This window comes from Lampris incognitus, chromosome 3 (assembly GCF_029633865.1).
Source record: "Lampris incognitus isolate fLamInc1 chromosome 3, fLamInc1.hap2, whole genome shotgun sequence".
NCBI classification, from domain to species: domain Eukaryota; kingdom Metazoa; phylum Chordata; class Actinopteri; order Lampriformes; family Lampridae; genus Lampris; species Lampris incognitus.
This window is the reverse complement of record NC_079213.1, coordinates 4885931-4905513: the sequence shown is the minus strand read 5'-3', so window position 1 is coordinate 4905513 and position 19583 is coordinate 4885931. Positions and strand designations below refer to the sequence as shown.

Sequence of the window (19583 nt, the reverse complement as noted above, 5' to 3'; positions counted from 1 at the left end):
AACACTGGAAATCATCATTCATTCAAACAGTTCCACTCCTGAGTTTCTGCAGTCTTTTCATTTGAAAAGGCCAATAAGCATCAATCTAAAAATTGTACTTGAACTCTTCAAAATAAAAAAGAGTAATTCAACTCACCCACTTCATCCAAACTTCCACACACAGAATCAAAAGTAGAGCTCCAACTTTTAACCAGACAACATCACTACAAAAACGTGTGCTGAATTCAACGTGACGACCAGGTTTCCTCTCAGTGGTGCTAGAAGTTTGTGAACCCTTTAGAATTTTCCATATTTCTGCATAAATATGACCTAAAACATCATCAGATTTTCACACAAGTCCTAAAAGTAGATAAAGAGAACCCAGTTAAACAAATGCAACGAAAACTTTATACTTGGTCATTTATTTATTGCGGAAAATGATCCAACATTACATATCTGCGAGTGGCAAAAGTATGTGAACCTTTGTTTTCAGTATCTGGTGTGCAAACTGCAGACGGGCAGCAATGTGGTTTTTGGAGAGCAGTGGCTTTCTCCTTGCAGCCCTGCCATGCACACCACTGTTGTTCAGCGTTCCCCTGATGGTGGACTCATGAACATTAACATTAGCCAATGTGAGAGAGGCCTTTAGCTGTTTAGAAGTTACCCTGGGTTCTTTTGTGACCTGGCCGACTATTACACACCTTGCTGTTGGAGTGATCTTCGATGGTCGACCACTCCTGGGGAGGGCAACATGGTCTTGAGTTTCCTCCATTTGTACACAATCTATCTGACTGTGGATTGGTGGAGTCCAAACTCTTTAGAGATGGTTTTGTAACCTCCTCCAGCCTGATGAGCATCAACAAGGCTTTTTCTGAGGTCCTCAGAAATCTCCTTTGTTCTTGCGATGATACACTTCCACAAACACGTGTTGTGAAGACCAGACTTTGGTAGATACCTGTTCTTTAAATGAAACAGGGCGCCCACTCACACCTGACTGTCATCCCATTGATTGAAAACGCCCGACTCTAATTTCACCTTCAAATTAGCTGCTAATCCTGAGGTTCACATACTTTTGCCACTCACATATATGTAATATTGGATCATTTTCCTCAATAAATAAAGGACCAAGCATAATATTTTTTTCTCATTTGTTTAACGGGGTTCTCTTTGTCTACTTTTAGGACTTGTGTGAAAATCTGACGATGTTTTAGGTCATATTTATGCGGAAATATAGAAAATTCTAAAGGGTTCACAAACTTTCAAGCACCACTGTAGCACACATGTATCCTTAAAATAAAGACCCCACTAAACCAATTTGCTTCTTTTTTTTTAAACTATGTTTTGTAAGGTGTCCTTGACTGCTCTGAAAGGCACCCACAAACAAAATGTATTATTATTATTAATGTTAAGGTCAAAAGGATCCATCGGTGGTCCTGGTCTATGACTTACTTGCGACCACAGTCAGAATATTTGGCGATGTTCTTCAATGTTAAGGCAGCAGTTAGTCGTATGTGTTTGGTCATTGGTCCCTCTTTCTCATCCTGAAGGAGGGAAAGAAAACGGAGATTAAAATCTTATCCATGGATTCAGTCAAGTGTATCTAAACAATCTGTATCTCAGCTACAGTCTGTATATCTTCATATGTGGATCACTGTGCTGTCGTTTCGTCTGTAATTATTTGAAGGTAGAGAAGACGGGTGTTTTTTCTCCAAAGTGGATTGAGGAGTAAGGGCAGATGATGACCAGTTTTCATTCTTTTTATTTTACCCCCCCCCCTTTTCCTTCCCAATTGTATCCGGCCAATTACCTCACCCTTCCGAGCCATCCCGGTCGCTGCTCCGCCCCCTCTGCCGATCCGGGGAGGGCTGCAGACTACCTCATGCCTCCTCCCATACATGTGGAGCCACCAGCCGCTTCTTTTCACCTGACAGTGAGGAGTTTCACCAGGGGGACGTAGCACGTGGGAGGATCACGCTATTCCCTGCAGTTCCCCCTCCCCCCTGAACAGGCGCCCCGACCGACCAGAGGAGGCGCTAGTGCAGCGATCAGGACATATACCCACATCCGGTTTCCCACCTGCAGACACGGCCAATTGTGTCTGTAGGGATGCCCGAGACAACACAGGGATTCGAACCGGCGATCCACATGTTGGTAGACAACGGAGTAGACTGCCACGCCTCCCGGATGCTGCTTTTATTTTATTCTTTGTTGAGCGAGACCGCTGTGGCTTCATAAATAAGATGGAAATTGAGAAGACGTGGATTTTTTTTAATGTTTTAGTGAAGCTCATGGCCTCATAGGTTAACCCAGTTGTTTCATATAGGTTTTGTGTATGTGTGTGTGTGTGTGTGTTATAATGAAACAGAGGGATAAATTGGGCCGTGGAGTCCCGTTCCGACCCAGTTCTACTCACAGTGAAGTCCCTGAACACGAGGTTCCGAGAGCCTCTGCGTAGCGCCATGAGAGCTGCACTCGGATGATTGACGATAGCCTTCTGTGCTCGTGGTGTTGGGGTGCCGCCTGCCGCAGGCGGAGTCCTACAGGTAATAATAATAACAACTTTATTTATATAGCGCTCTTCTGAAACAAGGTTACGAAGTGCTTTACAAAGAAATAAAACCAGACAAGGCACAAATAAGAATTAAACCAAATAAGTAAGAGTAAAAATAAAAACTGTATAAATAAATAAAGACAAATCACACATTTGTAAAAACTTTCATAAAAAGAAAAGTTTTAAGATGAGATTTAAAAGAAGCTAGAGACTTGGTTTGCCTTAGATGGACAGGAAGAGAGGTCTATAGTGTGGGGGCTCTAACAGCAAAAGCCCCATCACCCTTTGTGACAAACCGAGACCTGGAATAACCAGCGGGGCTCCGTCTGGGATCTTAATGGTCGAGGGGGGACATACCAGGTCAATAAATCACACATGTATGTTGGAACGAGACCATTTAAAGCCTTAAAAGTGAGCAAAAAATGTTAAAATCAATATAACAGGGAGCCAGTGTAGAGAGGCGTGGGAGTGATATGATCATGCCTCTCTGTCCCGGTGATGAGCCGAGCAGCGGCATGTAGTACCAAGTGCAGACGGTGGAGGGAGCCCTTGCTGATGCCAGAGCAAAGTGCATTATAATAGTCAAGCTGAGAATAGATAAAAGCATGCACAACTTTTTGCAGATCGGCAATTGATAACAACTGGAGATGACTGAGCTGGAGAAAGCGTGACTGAACAACAGGTTTGATCTGATCATCAAATCCGAGGTTAGCGTCGAATATTACCCCAAGATTCCTAGCAGCCTGCTGAAGACTACCTGACACACCAAGATTAGCCATAAAAGGGCTGAAGCAATTTGGGGTACCGTGAAGTCCCCCAATAGCCCGGAATGTGCAGCAAATGGACCAGAAAGCTTACATAACTACGTGTTTATGACATGGGTCAGACTATGACGCTCTGGTCTGTTTGGACACGGATTAGCGTTTCCTGAGCTTTATTCGTCATCATTTACTCTTGTTCAGCATGTCTGGACCAGGATGTACGGAGGTGAGCTTTGGTCTGAAGTTGTTTGGGGGAAAAAGAAAATCAAGAGAGGTTCAGCTGGTCAGTGAGACACACAGTGGTCATGGACAGACGAATACTGAACTGAAGGATGGGCTGGGACCACTGCATGTCGAGAGACCGAGAGAGAGGCTCCATCCATAGACAAATCCACCACTAGCAGTCAGATCTTCTGCTTCGTGCTTTTGTGTTTGAATTACAGTTCTGAGCTGTTTGTTCCTGCGATGAAAGCAACCCTCTGAGAGCGACTGGGAGAATCTGTTTATTGAACTGTTGCTCAAAGCCTCCAAAACAAGGCAGATCATCTGCAGACTCTGGCCCTGAAAATAAATCAGTGTGTACTGTTGTGTTTGTTTGATTAACTGATGTACACTGGGCCACACAACGCTCCTCCCACCCACCATCCTTTCTGCAAGTGTTACACTGGATAACAACCAAGTCATGTTTTGATTTTTTGGAATTTTCCCCTTTTTCTCTCCAATTGTACCCGGCCAATTACCCCCCTCTTCTGAGCTGTCCCGGTCGCTGCTCCACCCCCTCTTCTGATCCGGGGAGGGCTGCAGACTACCACATGCCTCCTCCGATACATGTGGAGTCAACAGCTGCTTCTTTTCACCTGACAGTGAGGAGTTTGACCAGGGGGACGTAGCGCGTGGGAGGATCACGCTATTCCCCACCTGAACAGGTGCCCCGACCGACCAGAGGAGATGCTAGTGCGGCAACCGGGACACATACCCACATCCGGCTTCCCACCCGCAGACACAGCCAGTTGTGTCTGTAGGGACACCCGACCAAGGCGGAGGTAACATGGGGATTTGAACTGGCGATCCCCGTGTTGGTAGGCAACGGAATAGACCGCTATGCTATCTGAACGCCCCCATGTAATGTTTTTAAATGAATCACAGTTGAATGGATTGAGAGGAAACACTGACTCTGGGTTTACCAACTGCAAGACTATGGCAGCAAAGCAGTCCTATGAGGACACTGACAGGAAAAACCAAAGGGGTACATACTGGGAAGCGTTCTGATTGGGGCTCTGAGCCTGCTCCTCGAGTTTCAGTCCAGCCAGCAGGGCGTCCCGGGAACAGTGCTTATCCTGGACGTGGAAGAGAGAGAGGAGACTCTTGAGGTTAATGTTCAATTTAATTTTTTAAACATTTTGTTGTAGCTATGGTCATAATAAAGCTTTGTTTCGACGATCTGTGGTTTCTATTTTCCATATTTGTCATTTACGGGCTGAGCCAACATAACTTCCTTCATGTAGTACTTATTCATGAAAAATGTAATGCAAGTTGGACTGAGAAAAAAAGGAGTCAGCTCTTTTCAACTGGTTCTACTCTCTCAGTGCCCCACATGAGCAGTGCAGAGCTGCCCAGTAAAACCACCGCACACCGCAGACGGCCACTTGCCTGTAGATGTGTGATGAAGGACAGTCTCTGCCGGGGGAAAGGTTCACATCCCTCCCACAAACACTGGCCGCTGTACACGTCTTTGCTGCCATGCTGCGTGGCTGCGTGGTAGAACACCTGTGACGGCGTCTCAAACCACCTGGATGGGAGAGAGCAAACACTGACCAATCAGCACAGCCCACGGACGCAGGTAAACACAACTCAGACAGTAACCAGGAAGAGGCAGGCGCCTTCTCTCACTTACGTATCAACATGCAAGCTTCCTGCACATACAACAAGTATGTTCTGTCCAGATGTTAAATTCTGGACTGGAATGTGAGTTGATCAATGTTCATTATGATGCATGTTTTTGTTTTTTGTGCCCCCCCCCCCTTTTCTACCAATTGTGCTTGGCCAATTACCCCACTCTTCCGAGCCGTCCCGGTCTCTGCTCCACCCCCTCTGCCGATCCGGGGAGGGCTGCAGACTACCACGTGTCCTCCCGTACATGTGGAGTCGCCAGCCGCTTCTTTTCACCTGACAGTGAGGAGTTTCACCAGGGGGCCGTAGCGCGTGGGAGGATCACGTTATGCCCCCCAACAGGCGCCCTGACCGACCAGAGGAGATGCTAGTGTGGCAACCAGGACACATACCCACATCCGGCTTCCCACCCGCAGACACAGCCAGTTGTGTCTGTAGGGACGCCCGACCAAGGCGGAGGTAACAAGGGGACTTGAACCACTGATCCCTGTGTTGGTGGGCAACGGAATAGACGGCTACGCTACCCGGACGCCCTAAGGTCCCAAACTTTTCAAATACTTGGAAATGTATCTATTTCATTTCGGGGATTTTCCCCACCCTGTGTAACAAGCCTGAGGGTCGGCTGAGAGAACAGAGCAGAGCAACAGAGTTTTTATTCACACCTCACAATAAAAAACTTTGGAACAGCACTTCTCAAAATCATATTTCATAGATTTTTAAATAAATGCCTCTTTGCAGTAAGGCAGTGCATTGAGTAGCATTTACCAAACATCTTCCATCAAACCTCACAGTGATAGAGGCAATGAGCATACTTCAACCTACCGTTTACAGGACTGCCACAGACACTTGAAGTTCTGCCCGGGTCTCCTGGTCTGTTCCGGTGGTGCCGCGGGGGGTTGCTGCATGGAGGGGTGGAGGCAGGGACTGGCCGTAGTGGGAGGCTGCGATACCGGGGGTGGGGAGGGCGTAACAGTGGGCTGTGGAAGAGACGCGGCATTAGCATACCAGAAAACAAAACAAACAGTCCTACTGTGGAGGTTCATTCTGACACAAGATCTCCATCCTCCATGAAGTCCTGCCTCCTCCTGCTAGCAAGTGATGCATGGCTTACACAGCTTTTGGCCTCCTGAAGAAGTTATGAATCAGCTTTTGGTTGTACCGTTTTAACACAATATATCCAGACGTGCTGCATTTTACAATAAAATGTAAGGTGTGTAATATTTCAGCCCTGCTGAAGCATGACCTGATTATCAGGCGTGGCTGGTCAGTAGCAGTGAGTGAAACAAAGTGAACTACTGATGTCTCACGTTTCTGCCTCCAAAAACAATGGAGCCTGGCTGAGCTTGCGTTGGTTGTTTGACGCCCCCAGTGTTCCCTCTCTTTTCAGGAAATCATTTTCCAGGACTTTAAGGACCCATCCCATAACGGTTGCTTGGATAGCCATGACAGCCGCTGCTGAGGGCAGGTCATACTGTTCAGTATTCAGGGATGATGTTTATGTTTGGTCGGGGCGTTGGAGTATTGTACATTGTGAAAATATGCATTTTCACATCATTGTGGCCCATTAACATATTTATAAAAACACAACACAGGTTTTTGTTTTTCATGGTACACTCAAGACATTAGCAAAAAAAAAAAAAAAAAAAAAAAGCAGAACAAAAATGCTCAGTGATGACGTAAACGCTGTGCCCTTCACATTTTTGTGAGTGATGGCACTGTGCGCCATACAAACTGATGTTGGTAAAACAAGACACAGGGAATGGATTTGAACTGCAATTTTCTCATCCTCCCATAGTCACGTGACGACGTTAACAGCGTCTGGCTGGTTTCTGTTGGGTCGGACGTCTGTAGACAGCTCGTTTTCCCAGTAGCCACTAGTCAGCTGACAGAGTTACTGTAGAGTCAGTTTATCACTCTCATTCCTCTCGCATAATCATCTTCTCTGACAGTTAATATTTTTCAGTCTGTCTTTCTAAGCACATCATCTGTGACAGACGTAATTCTTGGCTGTTTTGACAGATTTTGTCTCGGGCTCATTTCTCTAGTAAAGACGTCGGGAGATGCTAAGAACTCGTTTTCACTCATCGTGAGTTTATTTCCTCTGTGGCAGCAAAACAGGTTACAGCAGCCTTCGGAAAAGGTTAATCTGGACTAATGAGACACTCAGTGCCGGCTGACTCTGAGAGATTCACTACAAACGGACTAAAAGCACTTGCTAGGGCGTCCGGGTAGCGTAGCAGTCTGTTCCGCTGCCTAACAACACGGGGACTGCCGGTGCCAAAAGGATGGAAATGGCTGTGGTGAATACATATTTCAAGAAGAGGGACGAACACAAGGTGATGTATAAGAGTGGGGGAAACTGCACACAGGTGGATATATTTTATGTAGAAGGCGCGATCTGAAAGAGATTGGAGACTGCAAGGGGGTGACAGGGGAGAACGTAGCTAGGCAGCATCGGATGGTGGTCTGTAGGATGACTTTGTAGATCAAGAAGAGGAAGAAAGTGGAGGCAGAGCCAATGATCAAATGGTGGAAGTTGAAGAAGACACACTGTTGTGTGGAGTTCAGGGAGGAGTTAAGACACACACTGGGTGGTAGTGAAGAGTTGCCGTATGGCTGGGCAAGCACTGCAGCAATAGTGAGGGAGACGGCTAGGAAGGTACTTGGTGTGTTACCTGGATGGAGGAAGGAAGACAAGGAGACTTGGTGGTGGAATGAGGAACTACGCTAAAGTACACGGAGGAAGAGGTTGGCATAGAAGAAGTGGGATAGTCAGAGAGATGAAGAAAGTAGACAGGAGTACAAGGAGATGCGGCGTAAAGCAAAGAGAGAAGTGGCAAAGGCAAAGGAAAAGGTGTATGGTGAGTTGTATGAGATGAGAGATTAGACACTAAGGAAGGAGAACAGGACTTGTACCGATTGGCTAGACAGGGAGCGAGCTGGGAAGGATGTGCAGCAGGTTAGGGCAATGAAGGCTAGAGATGGAAATGTGCTTACAAGTGAGGAGAGTGTGCTGAGAAGGTGGACGGAGTACTTTGAGGGGCCGATGAATGAAGAAAATCAGAGAGAGAAGGTTGGATGATGTGGGGATAGTGAAGCAGGAAGTGTGGTGGATTAACAAGCAGGAAGTGAGGGCAGCGATGAAGAGAATGAAGAGTGGAAAGGCATTTGGTCCTGATGACATACCTGTGGAGGCATGGAGGTGTTTAGGAGATGGCAGTGAAGATTTTAACTAGATTGTTTTAACACAGATTGTTTGCCCTGTGATGGCCTGGCGGCCTGTCCAGTGTGTCTCCCCGCCTGCCAACCAATGATTGCTGGGATAGGCTCCAGCATCCCCGTGACCCTGAGAGCAGGATAAGCAGTTTGGATAATGGATGGATGGATGGATGGATGTTTAACACCATCTTGCAAGGTGAGAGGATGCCTGAGGAGTGCAGAAGCAGCATACTGGTACCGATTTTCAAGAATAAGGCTGATGTGCAGAGCTGTAGCAACTACAGAGGTATACATTTGATCAGCCACAGAATGAGGATATGGGAAAGAGTAATAGAAGCCAGGTTAAGAGGAGAGGTGACGATTAGCGAGCAGCAGTATGGTTTCATGCCATGAAAGAGCACCACAGATGTGATGTTTGCTTTGAGGATGGTGATGGAGAAGTATAGAGAAGACCAGGAGGAGTTACATTGTGTCTTTGTGGATTTAGAGAAAGCATACGACAGGGTGCCGAGAGAGGACGTGTGGTATTGTATGAGGAAGTCGGAGTGACACGTGGTGCAGGATATGTATGAGGGAAGTGTGACAATGGTGAGGTGTGTGGTAGGAATGACAGATGGGTTCAAGGTGGAGGTGGGATTACATCAAGGATCGACTCTGAGCCCTTTCTTGTTTGCAATGGTGGACAGATTGACGGATGAGATCAGGCAAGGGTCTCCATGAACTAGTATGTTCGCGGATGACATTGTGATCTGTAGTGAGAGTAGGGAGTAGGTTGAGGAGAGCCTGGAGAGGTGGAGGTATGCACTGGAGAGAAGAGGAATGAAAGCCAGTCGGAGCAAGACAGAATACCTATGCGTGAACAAGAGGGAGGACAGTGGAATGGTGAGGATGCAAGGAATAGAGGTGGCGAAGGTGGATGAGTTTAAATACTTGGGGTCAACTGTCCAAAGTAACGAGGAGTGCGGACGAGAGGTGAAGAAGAGAGTGCAGGCAGGGTGGAGTGGGTGGAGAAGAGTGTCAGGAGTGATTTGTGACAGAAGGGTACCAGCAAGAGTTAAAGGGAAGGTTTACAAGATGGTAGTGAGACCAGCTATGTTATATGGTCTGGAGACAGTGGCACTGATGAAAAGACAGGAGGTGGCGGTGGAGGTGGCAGAGATGAAGATGATAAGATTTTCATCGGGAGTGATGAAGAAGGACAGGATTAGGAACGAGTATATTAGAGGGACAGTTCAGGTTGGACGGTTTGGAGACAAAGCAAGAGAGGCAAGATTGAGATGGTTTGGACATGTGTGGAGGAGAGATACTGGGTATACTGGGAGAAGGATGCTGAATGTGGAGCTGCCAGGGAAGAGGAGAAGAGGAAGGCCAAAGAGGAGGTTTATGGATGTGGTGAGGGAGGACATGCAGGTGGCTGGTGTAACAGAGGAAGATGCAGAGGACAGGAAGAGATGGAAACAGATGATCTGCTGTGGCGCCCCCTAATGGAAGCAGCCAAAAGTAGTAGTAGTAATAGTAGTAGTTTCAGGAACTGATCAGTTCAGTTTGTTAACCCAAAAGGTTCACTCTTTTGGATTTTCCAGAAAGGAGAATGGCTCATTTGAGAATAATCCGTTCGCCTCTCCGTCGTAGTGATGGAGAACATAAATCAGTGGAATTCTCAACAGTCTGTAAATGGACTGTGTCACTGTACATACTGGCCAAACTTCAAACACTGATGTCACATCTCGGTGTCTAAAAATACAAAGAATATGCAATCTCAGCTAAAGGTTATGACATTATCTGTTAAAAATATGACTTTACAACTTAACTTTTCTGAAAAACAGATCCCTGCACACAGCTCAAGAAAAGCATCCTGTTTAATTCACAGACTTTTCTGTTTTGCTGAATGTCCAATAGAGTAAAAAAAACCTAACTTTACAATTTTCTATGACCTCAATTATAATTCCGGGACAGTTGATAAACCTGATCATTCTTCGGGTGTTTTACATGACTGGAAAACATCTATAAAATGTCCATGTTTTCCAAGACCCAAGGGAACCCCGGCCTTGCCCCCCAAGAGTTGACTTGACTTGCAGCAATCACAGCAAACTGGTATCTACCAATCCCATTCGAAAATAGCAGATGTCGGCAAACATGCTGTACAATATAGGTCAGGATTCAAGCAGAATTACACATAGTACCTTTATCAGCAATTCTTGAAAAAACCTTGGTTGAATGGAGTCAAAGCGGGGTCCACCAACTATGACGGTGATATTTCTATGAAGAAATACCTCATCTTGTCAGCTGGGAAGTAACCCAAGTCTCTCTGCTGACGGAGGTTGTTCTCTCAGCTTGTTTTGATATAGGAGGTGGGTATCGGTGAAAACCACATGGTCTTAACTGGCCTCACCTTCTTAACCCCCATTTGCACTGAGAAGATCTGATATCACACACATATATCCAAATATCTACGGCTAAGCTAGCTGACCTGCACGGGTACTTCAGTCATATCTGGACTTTTTATTCTCACTGCGTTCCTTTATTTACCCTTCCTATACGAGCCCAGGTAGATTTTCTTTGAAGCTGCAGTTCTGAAGACTTACATACAGACTACTAATACCCTTTTAAAACATTCTATCGCTGGCACATTTAAGTTAATAGCTAATCCACAATAATGAATACTGTCTAGTAGGACTTGATTTGAATGGTACAGCTTGCAGCATTTTGCGTCTTCACCATGGCAGCCAAATGCAGAACAAGGAAGGTTATGGCAAGTTTGAAGATGTAATAAAGATGTTTTGTCTAACACGCAGATATGGATGACCAAACTGGTACCACACATTTACCAACATATATATTACATCAAGATGCAAATCTCTTTTGTAAAGCTTTTGCAAAGTATTGCATTTTCATGTGAAGAATGTGCTGTGTAAATAAACGTGATTGATTGGCTAAGATTGATGAGGATCAACAGTGACTTCTGGTGTCCGAAAACTACCCCTGGCACCCACTCAACAGATCCAATTAGACCTGAGCCCATCGAACCTAAACCTGCACCACCCCAAGATTATACCAACAGTCAGACCCAGAGCATAACATCCATCCATTATCCGAACCGCTTATCTTGCTCTCAGGGTCGCGGGGATGCTGGAGCCTATCCCAGCAGTCATTGGGCAGCAGGCGGGGAGACACCTTGGACAGGCCGCCAGACCATCACTCTCACTCTCACACCATGCTGCCACAGACCATAACATCCACCTTGTAATTACAGACCTAAACACCAGACCAGTGGAATGACCAAACTTTTTATCTTCTGGATAAACAATTATCTTGTAACAGAGTGGCTTTATTAGAACTCAGCACTGAGCATTTGAGTACAAAGTCGTGTGGAAATAAAATGCTGTGAACTATGACGTGAACAGACCAAGTGATCACCATGGAACCAAGCAGTCTTGGAACAACTAAAACTGAGGAAAATGTCCCTGGCTCTTTCCACTGGTACTGGTTCGGATACATTCGCCCTGTTATAATGCTCAGAGGGAAAAACTTTCAAAACCTAAGTAGCTTTTAGACCGTCCCATCCCGTCAGAAGCTCGCACGGTATCTGTGTTCTGACACCATTTCATCTTTCTTGCAACGTTTCCCCAAGTATGCACTGTGGAACTTCTTTGAGTCAGCTTGCTGCATCATCATATGATTTCCCAAGGTGGACAGATTGGTTTTCTTCCATCCTAGATGGGACATCACACTACACCTGCATTAACAGACTTTGACCAGACAGATATAGAACCGAAAGATGGTTTTGTGAGGCAAGACTGACAAAAACAAGCAAAATGAGCCAAATTAATAATATAGGTCAACAATGCAGGTATCACTGCATGATCTAAGAAGTCGGACAATATTTTCAGATTGTTTCGGGGTAGAGATGCATCATTACATATTAGGCCTGTTATTGACTCAACTAGAAGACATATTAGACTTTCCCCCCAGTAATAACAGCCCACACAACGTGCTGCATGTGTTGTGAAATCAAAACAAAGCACTGTGAAATCTGTTTTTTTAGAGGAACACTTGGTGATTTTTTTTTTTTTAAGAGGAACAAACAGACTATATCTCATGCTGACTGCACTATTACTGAAAACAGTACAATTCTTACGGGCAGCAAGAAAGTTAAATCAGCGTTTACCTAAGGAGGAAAAAAAAGCCATCTCAAATCAGGGAAATTCAAGAAAAAACTTAACCTATAAACCTGAAGTTATATATCACACTGGATTAAGTTCAATTTAAGGATTTTCTGAGAACTTCTAAAGATTGCTACAGACACAAATGAAAGACAAAAGGCCAATCTGCTGCTCAAACAAACAAAAACTGCAGAATTGAACCTTTTTTTTTTTTATATCTTAAATTACTTTGTACATTTCTTAAATTTCGTGATATATCTGCCAAAGAGAGCAATGCATCAAGTCAAATTACCGGTCTGTGATTATTTATTTGGCATTACAAACAGATCCTGACCCTGACTCAAATCTCAGCAACAGGGCCAATCCTTACCGGAAAACTCAACATCTGGACAACACAATCCTAAAACCTACGCAACTAAAATTAAATGTTCTGACTTGCATGTTAATTGTGTAAAATACCGTTAAATGGAATTAGAATCCAGAATTTAAAAAAGTTTTGCAAAGTTTTCCAGGTCCTACAGACCTGTATTAACTACCAATGTGGCCAGTCATGTGGACTTAACAGCTACACGAAAAAAGCCACGAGAAAAAAAAAAATCCCATATTAGTGTATGTGACTGTGCCTGGTGAGCAACCCATGTGTGTGTGTGTGTGTGTGTGTGTGTGTGTGTGTGTGTGTGTGTGTGTGTGTGTGTGTGTGAGTAAGAGGCACAAACTGCAGGCAGAAATAATGCCAGCTCTCCCAATGTGACATCATTGTGGGTGCATTTGTGACCATGAGTGGGGTGTCTCCTGATCCGGGTGGTGACTCACCGTGGAGCCAGCTGCCTGTATGGGGGAGCAGTTCCTCTGCTGAGTGGTGTTCTCTATTGCTACTTTGGCTACTGTGCTTGGGTCAGTGCCCGCTGGTACCGCCACCATTGTGGCGCTGCTGCCGGCGTTATTCGGGTCGCTGATGGTGATGATCCGCACGCCCACTTTACTGGGGATCCCCGACGTGTTTGACGCCGCAACTGTGCCACGGTCATCATTGTCTGCTGGCCTCTTGAGGCCTCGGGCCTCAGGAACCACACCATTAGCAGGGCTCTGAGAGGTAACAGTGACGCTGGGGGGGAAGGAGGTGTTGGGGTGCAGCTGTTGTCTCAGCACAGGCACAGGGAGGCCAGGCCCCAAAGGTCCATTGGATAACGCCGCCTGAGGCCCATTAGCCAGCCGTTCGACCTGCTGGACTTTGGCAGTGTCCTGCTGCATGGGGGGAGGAGGAGAAGGGAGGCTCTGTTCCGAGTTGAGTCCCCTCTCAGCAGGGCCCACCTCCCCGTTCCCCAGGTACTGTTTGGAAGAGACGTGATTTGGAATGTTTTTGTTAAAGTTGGCGCCGCTCTCGCCCCGCTCAAAGTCACACACCCCATTGACAAGGGTCTTTTTGGGGTCCAGGGTGACCTCCAGTGGGGCGTTCAGGCTAGGGGAGAGCGCCTGCCGTCCATTTGCAGGGTGGCCCTCGGCGGCTGGGCCGTTAAGCACCCCCTGGCTGTTCCCTGAGTGGTATGGAGGTAGACTCGACTCCACGCACTTCCTCCCGTTGAGCAGCTTGGTGCCTGCCCCAATGTCACCATTACTGGCTTTTCCATTGGAGGAGCCGCCTTCCGCCAGAGAGGAGTTCTCCATCACCTCGATCTTCCTCTCATGAACATGTAGCCCTGTAGCATCCTTCGCCTCCTCCTCCTTTTGACAAATTATCTTGTCTCCTCTGAGGGGAGGGGTGGGTGGTTGGGGTACCGCGGGGCCATGCTGGGGGGTTGTTCCCATTGGGAAAGGAGGTGGAGCCATGCCCGGTGCCACTGCTCCCTGGCTGACAGCGGCAGCAGCAGCTGAGGTGGTGAAACCAGTGTTTGGGACCACGGTGAAGGTGACCTGGCCGCTGGCTGCAGGACCCTGAATGATGGTGGCTGCCCCAGGGCTGCTGGTGGAGATGAGCTGGCCTGGTAAGAGCTGCACCGCCTGCAGGGCTGGACCGCCAGGCGCCTGCAGCTGCCCGGGGAGGAGCTGAACATTAAGTTGCTGGGGCTGGGGGGAGGAACCCTGTGCACTATAGCCAGCCTGGTAGATGACCTGCGGGCTGGGGGCAAGCGTGGTGCTGTTGGGGGTTGGTACCTGCGGAGCGGGAAGGATTAGCTTGCCTCCTGGGATGGTGGGACCTCGTTTTGGAAGCAGGAGCTGTTTGATCAAACTGGACTCTGTGGAGGTAGGCTGAGAAGGAGGTGGCTGGGAGATGATCTGGAGTTGTTGCTGCTGCTGTTGTTGCTGCGGCTGTTGCTGTTGTTTTAGTGACAGAATGTGGCCAACTGTTTGAGGACACTGGACCTGGGCATTGGAGTGGGAGGGGAGGTTAGCAGTAGGAGGTGGGCAGGGGTTGGATATAGCTCCAGGTTGCCCTGCTATCTGAATAGTCTGGGCACCAGGCATGGCTGAGGGGTTGGCAAGAACGATCTGGTGTATGGCCGGCGTGTAGGTGGGGTTTTGCTGAGGGCTGGGGCTGACGATGACAAGACTCTGCTGAGACTGAGGCTGCTGGTTGGGAGTTGCTCCCAGGGGCGAAGGTCCAGCAGCCTGCGCCGGAGCCGGTTTTGGGGCAATATTCTGGAAGGTGACCCGTGAGCCCTGGGCATTAGGTACACCGGCAATGGTGAACACCTGACCACCTCCCACCTGGAAGTTCTGGATGGAGGAAGAACAAGGAGTGGGTGCTGGCACCCCAGCCCCATGGTGAGGCTCGGGCTGTGCAGCTCCACCCTGAGGCCCAGCCAGGGGAGGCGTTTGGGGCAGAGGTGGGCGCTGGGCCACTGGGGGGCACATGCTCTGCACCCTGGCTGTCAGGATGTGGCCCTGTGGTACCTGCTGAAACAGAGTGACAGGCGTTCCTGTGGGGAGCATTGGGGAGTGTTGTTGATGGGCAGGAGGCGCTGGTAGGGCTGAGTTCTGAGGGCTGTGGTTCTGGATGACTGCTGTCGACGTTGGGATCTGGATCACTGGCCCGGGTCGGATCTGCTGCTGCTGCTGGGCTGTGGTCTGAGGATTTGGAGCCATCTGCGGGGACAGAGGGTGACGAGGAACAGTCGGATGGGTAGCATGGGGAGGTTCCTGGTTGGTAAAGGCCATGGGTGGGGCCCCGCCTCCAGGGGTAAGGCTGGGGGTCGGGGCCCGGACGAACTGGGGTCCCAAACCAGGAGGCCCGGGAGGTAAGCCTGGTCACACAGGAACATGGAGAAACAACTGGTTAGAGTTTAATTAAAACACTATACCATTATTTTTGTTCATTTTCCAGACTCTCGGGGAAATCAAGAGTTGAAGGGAGAACCCTTAATTTACACCCAGCGTCCTTCTACATTTGAGTTTCAATTAGATTATAAGATTGTGTTGATGCCATTTAGTTAACATGGTGATCTCGATCATTGTCAAATTGATAAGAGTTCTGGAATAAAGATCTCTCTGGCAAAACCCAACTCGATTTGGAAACACCACTTAAACATCTAAAATCACAAGTTATCAAAACCAATTCACTCCAAGTCTGTATTGTGGCACCGTTTTAGGTTCCCATGCTGCAGCACAATTAGATTTCTCCATGAAAAGAAACTGAATTTATCCTATTTTACTCAGTTTGGGTCTATGGTCAAGTTTCTGAGAGTCTTGAAATTGTTACTTTCTTTGAGCCAACCACTGGTGAAGGTAGCCAACACATCTCAAAATCCTTCCACTTCACACGTTAATTTACATTTTCTATAAACCACCACGATCCTTTACATTGTTTATGTAGAGAATTCTACCAAGTCCTCAACTAGATTTTAGATTCAAGGCTTTTGACAGCGAATCCACTTCAATAATTTCATTTTTATCTGGTTCTCTGACCTTTCTGCTCTCAGGCTTAAGTTGTCCCTCCAATCTAACCACCACACTCTCTAATTCTATGTGTAGTGAAGATACTCACATTTAACCTCATACTGCATTTTGAAATGTATTGTATGTTTTAAACTTAAAACATCAAGACAAAGTGAGAGCCTGATTGACAGATAGTGTGGCACAGTCCACTCCAAAGACACCCTTGGCCTGAATTCAGCCCATGGGCCTCATTTATGTTCATACACACAAATTTGTTCTTAAACATTCATAGAATTTTATTATCTCTCAAGTTTGTCTTACAAGTAGAAACAAAGCCTGATAATTATTTGTAACTCTTTCCTCCTTATATCAAATAAGGTTAAATCATTTCCCCTGGATACAACGTTTATTGACAGATACATTTCATCACTCATCTAAGTGACCTCTTCAGTCTAAACTGACTGCAGGTATTCCCACCCTTATAAACAATACAGTGGCATAACGACCGAAACCTATGATCAGTTTCATATGCAAACATGGGCATGACCATTAACTAGAGTTTTAATAGCCATGTGTACTATTCAGAGGATTTGGGAATGTTTGCAATCACAGCATTGTAAGATGGTGACAGATGTACTCTTAATATTAATATTTCATCTAGTAGTAGCTCTAAAGTTCTGCCTACTACTAATCACTTGAACAAGACACTTAAATTTGGTTTCATAAATACCGGATCACTGTCTAGAAAAGCCTTACTAAAAATGATGTGATTCTTGAACATAGTTTTGATATGATTGGGTTATGTGAAGCATGGCTGAAACCAAATGTTTTCCTTCTCTTAAATGAAACTTCCCCACCTGACTATACTTATGCCCATGTAGCTCCGGCAAATAAACAGGTGGGGAGTTGCCTTAATATTTCAGGCTATTTTCAATTTAGCTTCTAAATTTGAAACTAAATTAAAATCTTTTGAGGCTGTTATTCTAAGTCCATCTCTCTCAGCCACGAACAGACTCTGCTCAGTCCACATTGTGATACTCTATCGAGCTCCTGGCCCTTATTCACTATTTCTTGAAGAATTTATCTCAGGTCTTCTTACTCTTTTTGATGATATTCTAATTCTTGGTGATTTCAATATTCATCTGAATAAGGCTGGTGATCCTCTAAGTAAAGCCTTTCTGGCACTTGTTGATACTTTTGGGTTCACTCAGTTTGTTCAAGAGTCGACTCACTGCAGTGGTAACATTCTTAATTTAGTTTTACCTAAAGGGATAGCTGTTTCTGATCTGAATGCCTTCCCAACCGCATCTGCTGTGTCAGATAATTTTTTCATTAAATTTGAAGCATCACTGGCCTGTCCTGTTAACGTCGGCACAGATGTAATTGCCACTCGCCACATCGGTCCTTTCACTGTAGCTGCATTTGGCCAGCAGCTGCTTGAAGTCTTGGTTCCTTTCACTGTAGACATACTCTGTTGAAAATCTCACTAGTGGCTTAAATTTGGTCCTTTCTAGTCTCCTCGATTCAGTTGCACCTCTCATTACCAGAGCTAGGCGACTAAAGAGGCCTACATCCTTGTTGAACAACAACATACATGCTCAAGTGGGCCTGTAGGAAACTGGAATGTAAATGGCGAAAATCAAAATTGCAAGTTTTTTTTACCCGTCTTGGCATGAGTGTTTATTGAAATACAAGCATCCTTTATCAGCTGAAAAAGCAGCATATCTCTCTTGTTTAATCAATATTAAACATAAGCCCAGATTTCTCTTTGACAATGTAGCTAAATTTACTAGAAAGTAGCTGTCTTATTAGCTGCTCACCATTCACAGCCTATGAGTTTCTAGACTTTTTCTGCAATAAGGTTGATGAGATCAGAAACAAAATAACGGGAGCAGCCGAAAGTAGTAGTAGTAGTAGGAGGAGGAGGAGCAGAAGATCAGAAATAAAATTAGTTCTTCAACTACAGCTACTCCTTCAGATCCTCTACTACGACTATTTTCGGCTGCTCCTGTTAGGGGGCGCCACAGCGGCTCATCCATTTCCATCTCTTCCTGTCCTCTGCATCTTCCTGTCACACCAGCCACCTGCATATCCTCTCTCACCACATCCACAAACCTCCTCTTTGGTCTTCCTCTTTTCCTCTTCCCTGGCAGCTCCATATTCAGCATTCTTCTCCCAATATACCCAGCATCTCTCCTCCACACATGTCCAAACCATCTCAATCTTGCCTCTCTTGCTTTGTCTCCAAACCGTCTAACCTGAGCTTTCCTTCTTCGTCACTCCCAATGAAAATCTTAGCATGTTCAACTTTGCCACCTCCAGCTCCGCCTCCTGTCTTTTCATCAGTGCCACTGTCTCCACACCATATAACACAGCTGGTCTCACAATCATATTGTAAACCTTCCCTTTAACTCATACGCCTTCATCACCTCTACTCCTTGCATCCTCACTATTCCACTGTCCACCCTTTCATTTACGCATATGTATTCTGTCTTGCTCCTACTGACTTTCATTCCTCTTCTCTCCATTGCATACCTCCACCTCTCCAGGCTCTCCTACAGATCTACAGATCACAGTGTCATCTGCAAACATCATAGTCCACAAAGACTCCTGCCTGATCTCGTCCGTCAACCTGTCCATCACCACTGCAAACAAGAAAAGGCTCAGAGCTGATCCTTGATGTAATCCCACCTCCACCTTGAACCCATCTTGTCATTCCAACCGCACACCTCACCACTGTCACACTTCCCTCATACATATCCTGCACCACTCCTACATACTTCTCTGCAACTCCCAACTTCCTCATACAATACCCCACCGCCTCTCTCGGCCCCCGAGAGAGGAGGTGTGCTTTCTCTAAATCCACAAAGAGGAGGTATGCTTTCTCTAAATCCACAAAGACACAATGTAACTCCTTCTGGTCTTCTCTACACTTCTCCATCAACATTCTCAAAGCAAACATTGCATCTGTGGTGCTCTTTCGTGGCATGAAACCATACTGCTGCTCGCTAATCGTCACCTCGCCTCTTAACCTAGCTTCTATTATTCGTTCCGATATCTTCATGCTGTGGCTGATCAACTTCATACCTCTGTAGATGCTACAGTTCTGCACATTGCCCTTATTCTTGACTCGCCCTGATCATTATC

General features: G+C 46.3%; 1 protein-coding gene across 1 annotated transcript in view; it reads right to left on the bottom strand.

Annotated features, from left to right (window-relative positions):
* arid2 (AT rich interactive domain 2 (ARID, RFX-like)) overlaps nt 1–19583 on the bottom strand; it is a 76231-nt gene that overhangs the window by 1393 nt on the left and 55255 nt on the right. Inside the window, exons 15-20 of the mRNA XM_056276269.1 lie at nt 13377–15805; nt 6004–6158; nt 4942–5080; nt 4546–4628; nt 2393–2516; nt 1429–1520 (exon numbers count right to left, since the gene is read on the bottom strand). Of these exons, the coding sequence (XP_056132244.1) occupies nt 1429–1520; nt 2393–2516; nt 4546–4628; nt 4942–5080; nt 6004–6158; nt 13377–15805 (3022 nt within the window). The remainder of the gene's footprint in view (nt 1–1428; nt 1521–2392; nt 2517–4545; nt 4629–4941; nt 5081–6003; nt 6159–13376; nt 15806–19583) is intronic.